At 54.3% G+C, this 6,712-nt stretch overlaps 1 protein-coding gene across 1 annotated transcript; it reads left to right on the top strand.

The window, feature by feature from the left end:
* Positions 1 to 1,306: 1,306 nt before the first annotated feature.
* LOC148050366 (olfactory receptor 14C36-like) lies at positions 1,307 to 2,350 on the top strand. The gene has a single exon (XM_087742869.1). It carries the CDS (start codon positions 1,307 to 1,309, stop codon positions 2,348 to 2,350), a length of 1,044 nt encoding a protein of 347 aa, XP_087598995.1.
* The last annotated feature ends 4,362 nt before the right edge of the window (positions 2,351 to 6,712 follow it).

Below are 6,712 nucleotides of genomic sequence, written 5' to 3'. Positions count from 1 at the left end.
CAGCCTCCTAAAGTGCCCTCAGCCACTGCTCTGCCTATGCACAGCACCAGCATCACCTCTGCTGGACCCATCAGGGTTCTTCTGACCTGCCCTTTTCCTCCTGCAAACAGGAACATGCACCCAGCCGGTGCCCTGCAAACAGGCAGGTTTCTGGAGGGCCAAGGTGAGTGCACAGAGGTTGGGATGGGGTCTGTGATTGCTGACAGGGAAAAGCCATGGGACAGGGAAACACCTCCCAGCAGGAAAATCTGCAGGCAGCAGGGAGATGATGAGGGAATGAGAGGAAATTAAGCCCAGAAATGTTGTGGGAGGGAGAATGCAGAAACCTCTGTATGATCCCCTCCAATGCAGAGCCCTTCCTCTGAGCAAGCCCCCCTTGTCCTTAAATGCATTTGTGTCCATGGGAACCCATGTCCCAACTTTCATCCAACCTGTGAGGCTGTGGGCAATGAAGTCTGTGGGTCTGGGGAATGAGCTGAATCTCCCTCACTCAAATGCTATCATTAGGACACTTGGCTATTGCTTTGAGGATTCCTTCCAAGCTGTGAGCTTGCCTCCAGGATGCAAACCTGGCCTATAGCACCTTTGTGTTATCTGAAGGCACCATGGAGAAGATCAGAGATGCTACGACAGAGAAGATGCTGATGGGTTTGTGACATGAGCCCTGTGTGTCCTGGGCTAGAAGTGGGGTGCTGAGAACTTAGGAAAGGGTGAGACATTTAGTGGTCATAGATCCCTCTGTTCTCAGCAGTGCCTGGTGCCTTTTCAGGGTAATATAGGAGTGTGATCACCCTCCACCTCAGAAAGGGGCAAGCCCAGGGCAGCTGGGAGCCAGATGGAGGGATAGACCAGGTCCCCTCATCTGCACTAAGCCACAGGCATTCCTCTTGCCTCGCAGGACTCCCTCTGTTCTCCCTGAGTGCAGCACAAATGCTGAGGCTTTCTGACATCCAAGAACACTCCCCTGGGTGCGAGGGAAAGAGGAGATGTAAAAAAACCCAGACCTCTCAACCTGCCTTCTGCCACCTCATTCCTTATCACTGGGAGTGCAGATGCTGACAGCCCCTTCTGCACTAGGAGCAGTTTCATGAGACAAGGTCGACCACCAGGACTGGCCCCTGACCCCACTCTTCCCATGAATCCACTGCTGCAGAGCAGGGCTGACCTCTCGGCAGCCAGCGGGCAGAGGCCCTGCTCCTCACAGCACACTCAGCCAGCACCAACCAGGGCTCCAGCCACAGAGCTGAAGGAAGGTCTCCTTGAAAAGGAAAATGTCTGCATGTAGAAGGGTGAGGGTGTATGAGAAATGGCTTTGATTATGCTGAGAGAAGTCTTTCCTAACTTGTCACAGTCTTTTCCTCCTCTCACAGTGCCCCATGCCCAAAGTCAGCAAATGTCCAACAGCAGCTCCATCACCCACTTCCTCCTCCTGGCATTCGCAGACACATGGGAGCTGCAGCTCTTGCGCTTTTGGCTCTTCCTGGGCATCTACCTGGCTGCCCTCCTGGGCAACGGCCTCATCATCACCGCTATAGCTTATGACCACGGCCTCCACACCCCCATGTACTTTTTCCTCCTCAACCTCTCCCTCCTCGACCTGGGATCCATCTCTACCACTCTCCCCAAAGCCATGGCCAATTCCCTCTGGGACACCAGGGCCATCTCCTACGCAGGATGTGCTGCCCAGCTCTTTCTGTTTGTCTTTTTGATGTCAGCAGAGTTTTATCTCCTCACCATCATGGCCTATGACCGCTATGTTGCCATCTGCAATCCCCTACACTACGGGACCCTCCTGGGCAGCAGAGCTTGTGTCCACATGGCAGCAGCTGCCTGGGGCACTGGGTTTCTCAATGGTCTCTTGCACACTGTGAATACATTTTCACTGCCCCTCTGCCAAGGCAATGCTGTGGACCAGTTCTTCTGTGAAATCCCTCAGATCCTCAAGCTCTCCTGCTCAGATGCCTACCTCAGGGAGGTGGGGCTTCTTATGGTTAGTCTCTTAGTAGCATTTGGTTGTTTTGTTTTCATTGTGCTGTCCTATGTGCAGATCTTGAGGGTCGTGCTGAGGATCCCCTCTGAGCAGGGACGCCACAAAGCCTTTTCCACGTGCCTCCCTCACCTGGCCGTGGTCTCCCTGTTTATCAGCACTGGCACGTTTGCCTACCTGAAGCCCCCCTCCATCTTCTCCCCATCCCTGGACTTTGTAGTGGCAGTGCTGTACTCGATGGTGCCTCCAGCAGTGAACCCTCTCATCTACAGCATGAGGAACCAGCAGCTCAAGCATGCAGTGTGGAAAATGATGACTGCATGTTTTTTTGAAGCAATAAACTGCCCATCACCTTCTGCCTAGAAGTTATAATGTAACTCATTGCAGGACCAGCCTGACTTCTGTATTTTTTGTTGTTGGTGGTGGTTTTTTACTTGGGATAATGTTGTCATCTCCTTTCTAATTCTCTGTCTGCTTTTGTTTTCCGACCGAGTGGCTGTGTAAATGAGGAGCCATGCTCCCTGTGTGTTTAAACAAAATAAATGGCCTTTCAGTGACATTCTTTTTTTCTGTGATCCTTCCTCCAAGGCCTTTTTGGAGCTGCAGGAACAGTTCCTGGGTGCATGGGTGGAGAGGAAAAGAGTCCTGGCATGGCAGCACTGCCAGGGAGCACCAGCGCTTGGTCTTCCAGGGCTGTTCTCCTTCCACTTCCACACTCTCTTCCTGATCCCTTGTGTTGGTGTCAGCCCTGAGAGCTCTGGCAGCGTGGTGACAGTCGTGCTGCGTGGTCGTCCTGTGACCACAGGCAGGGACATGCAGTGGCCACTTCCATAACAGAGCTGGCCTCCATAACAGCATTTCCATTAAGAAGGGTGATCTCCTCAGGGCAGTGCTTGAAGGCTTAGGTCTTCCTCCAAAGATTCTTTCAAGAACATGCTCAAGAAAGCAGCCAGCAGATGAAAACACCAGTATACAGCTAAAGAATGTGAGTGTGCAGGGTTTGGGCACACAGCAGCGTCCTCGCGCAGCTGGGCCTCCTGCACGAGACCTGAAGGACCAGCAGAGCAGGGTCTGGTCTGCGCCCGGTTTCACTGTGCACCCTGGGGAAGCTGCCCCAGGGCAATCATCCTGCACTAGCCCCTCACAACCACCATTGCCAGCACTGGCCTCTCACCCCAGCCTGAAGAGGTTCTTTGTCCCTCCATGGAAGGACAATGCATGATTAGGTCAGAAGTCCATGTTTGCATTGTACAGAGGAGATATAAGCACGCACATCACGTATGTGAGCTGAGATGAACCTGAGTGAGCACAAACGCCATCAGCTCTTCCTTGGGGTTCCATGAAGGCCTGTGGGACAGACAGTGCCTCGAGGTCACTTCACGTTGGGAGTAACATCCCATGGGAAACCACCTGAATGCAGCACTGGGATGTGCTTCCTTGAGCCGAGGTCCCTGTGTCCATTCCTCATGACGAGGGGCATCTCAGGTGAGTGCAGAGCAGGGCGATACACCGCAGGGCTGAGGTGCCTCCCAGCCCCTGGCAGTGGCAGCAGGAGGCCACAGAGTCCCTATGACTCCTGCAGTGCCCTGCCTCTGTGTGTAAAAGGGAAAGACTGTGTCTCTGAACACCCCTGGGTGCATAAGGAGTCCACGAGGCCAGCTCAGATGTGGACGCCTGACAGAACCCTGCCCTTTCTATGTGTGACTCCAGGAACAAACCCCACTGGCCAAGGGAGATTCATCTCAGCTGCCTGGGACAGGCTCCTTGCAAGGGCTCCTGTCTGCTAAGTCACCCTTGCCCGTGATTCTGGATTGTGCTCTCAAAAGTGCCAGAGCAATCAGAGAGGTTCTGAGGTCCCTGAAAAAGGCAGAGGTCAATCCCATCTTGAAGAAGGACAGGAATGGGAACTGGGAGAATTACAGGCTGGTCAGCCTGCCTCTGTCCCTGGGAAGGGGATGGGACATGTCCTCCTGCAGCCATTTCCAGGTACTTGAAGGACAAGAAAGGGATTGCTGAACCAAAAAGGGCAGGGGAAAGAAAGGTGTGTTGTGTATACGGAATTTTGCAAGGCCTTTGCCATGGATTCCCGTGGTGTCCTTACAGCCAGATTAAATGCTATCTGGGCTGAAGAAGTGAACATTGGGTGGGAAGCTGGCTGGATGATCAAGCCCAAATGTCACCAGTGGTACAAAGTCCTCTGGGCAACCAGCTGCTGATGGCATCCCTCAGTGACCAGCACTTGGGCCAGCACTGTGGAACATCTTTATTATCGCCCTGTATGATGTGATGGAGCGCACTTTCAGCTCTTTTCTGGATGATGTAAAGCTGGACGGAGGCCTTGAACAGCCTCATCTGGTTCACTCTGCCTTGAGCAGGAGAGTGAGGCAAGATGATGTTCAGAGCTCTCTTCAGACACAATTTATTCTCTGGCTCAGTGATTCTTTCCCTTGGAGAGGTTTTTGAAGAGACAATGATGAGGCCATTGCCCAAGAGGGCAGCCAGGTAGATGCCCAGGAAGAGCCAGAAGTGCAACAGCTGCAGCTCCCGCCTGTCTGTGAATGCCAGGAGAAGGAACTCCTTCATGGAGCTGCCATTGGACATCTGCTGCTTCTGGGCATGGAAACTGCCAAAGGAGACAAAACAGAAAAATTCAGAGAAGCTTCTCTGAGCAATATTTGATTCCTTCTTTGTGAAACACCTAAGTGAGCTTTTCTTTCCTGGGGGACCGTTATGCAGCTCCGAGGCTTCAGCTCTGCTTTTTGCTGGCTGAGTGTGCTGTGCAGAGCCGTGCCCTCTCCCCAGGGGCTCCTTGAGGGTCAGCCCTGCTTTACAGCAATGACCCATGGAGGCAGCAACAGCCCAGGGTGTTTGGAGGGAGGGTTCCTGGGGAGGAGTTCCCTGTGCTGCACTAGAGCGCAGGGTGAAAGCTCCGAAGAACGCTTTCATCCACAGAGGAAGGTGGGAGATGAGGAGCAGCAAATGTATCTCATTACACTGTGTTTTAGTAGTCAGACACCCCCATCCCACTTGGGAAATGTTCTTGGAAAGGGTGAAATTCCCCCGTTGCCCCATTGCTCTCAGTGTAAACCTGCATCAGTGCTCGCATCCAGGAGGGCTGCTCTGTCCATCAGCCTGGTGCCCAGCTGCTCTGTGCTTGCACCGCTCCCAGCTGGAGGAGGGCTGCACGCAGAGGTTCCTCTGAAAAAGCCACTGGTTTGTCCTGGGAGCAGAGGGGTCCTGTTGAAGGTGCAGATTTCAAAACACCTCTCCTTTCCAGCACAGCTCTGCAGAGTATGATGAAGAGGACAGGACAAGGATGCTGATTGGTGTGGGCAGATCAAGTGCTCTCAGACATCACCAAGGTCCTACAGGAGAGCTGTGCCCTTCTGGAGTGATGCTCACAGCCCCACAGGACTCCCTATCCAGCCTGATCAGGTGTCTGAAGGTGATGTCTGCTAAGGGAAGCAGTGTCTCAATCCAGGAAAACTGAGAGGGCTTGGGCACCTTGGTCCCATGAAAACAGCTCCAGGGCAGCACCCTCCAGGTCAGGGCCAGAGCAGGCACTCAGCACCCCCACCCCTTGCCCCACACCACCACCATTACTGCCAGGGAGCCCAAGAGAAGGAAGAAGAGCAGCACAAGCAGGTGGAGGAACAAAGAAAAACCCTGTGACTCTCCTCCTAAGGGAAGCAAGGAGAGGAGAGGCAGCCGGGCACTCAGGAAAGCCTTCTCCTCACCCAGCAGGGCACAGCACCTCCCGGTTAGCAAAAGCCCAGGGCAGTCGCTCTCAGCCCCTTTGCCCTGCAGAGGGAAGCAGCCCCGTGTCAGGGGAGATGCCCCTCTGCTGTGCCAGAGCGCTGGCTGCAGAGGAGGCACCTCCTGCCCTGGACCACGCAGCCTTGAGGGCAGAGGCTGTGCTGGGTGGGAGACGAGAGCAGCGGTCTTGCTCAGAGGAAGGTGTCTGCATTGGAGGGGATGACAGGGAGCTTTCCAAAGTCTCCCTCCCATGACATTGCTGGTTGGAGTTTCCTACAACACCCTGCCAATGTGTTTGCAGCCTGGAGCTATCCCTGGTGGGAACTGTTTTCTCCCTCCAAGTTTTCCCTGTCAGGGATCACAGACCCCATCACCCACTCCTGTCTGCTCAGCTCTGACCTGAAGAAACCTCCCAATTCCAGGCACTCTCTAGAGGTACTGCCCGTTTGCAGGCAGTGAGGAGCAGGGCAGACAAACCCTGCTGAGGCCAGCAAAGGTGATGCTGGTGCTCCCTGGAGGTAGAGGAGGGGATGGAAACAGTTGAGTTGCCTCCCACCAGACCTCCTGATCTCTCAGTGTAGCAGCTCAGGACTCTCAGTCTCTCTCTCCAAACGCAGCAGCATCTTTCCCCTTTCTCCTGAAACAGCAGGAAACTGAAAGCACAGCCTCAGGAAAGCTCTTTACCTTCAAGGGATCCCCTGCCTTGCTCTTCCTCTGCAAAAGTCCCCTCTGAAATGCCCTGGGCAGCTCTGGCTGCACACCCGGCCTTCACCCCTTCACCCTTGTCTACCGTGAGACCCTGGGCTGGGAGGCCTCCTGACAGAGCCCGTAGGCTGTAGGCTATGACAGATAATTTAGGAGACCCTTCCAGGAACGGCAGCTGCATTGCCCTGCACCAAGAGACTTACCGTGACAAGGGCTGGAAAGATTTCTTCCCTTGCAGCTCTCCTCTCTCCTCCCACTCCAGGC

The sequence above is a fragment of the Nipponia nippon genome, unplaced genomic scaffold (assembly GCF_047370975.1).
Source record: "Nipponia nippon isolate SJK-2023a ecotype South Korea unplaced genomic scaffold, ASM4737097v1 scaffold_88, whole genome shotgun sequence".
Classification (NCBI taxonomy): domain Eukaryota; kingdom Metazoa; phylum Chordata; class Aves; order Pelecaniformes; family Threskiornithidae; genus Nipponia; species Nipponia nippon.
The sequence above is the reverse complement of the archived record's forward strand: the minus strand, read 5'-3'. Positions and strand labels throughout refer to the sequence as shown.

What these genes read in the sequence shown, in the direction of transcription:
- LOC148050366 (XM_087742869.1), top strand. Translation starts at nt 1,307, where the DNA reads ATGGCTTTGATTATGCTGAGAGAAGTCTTTCCTAACTTGTCACAGTCT.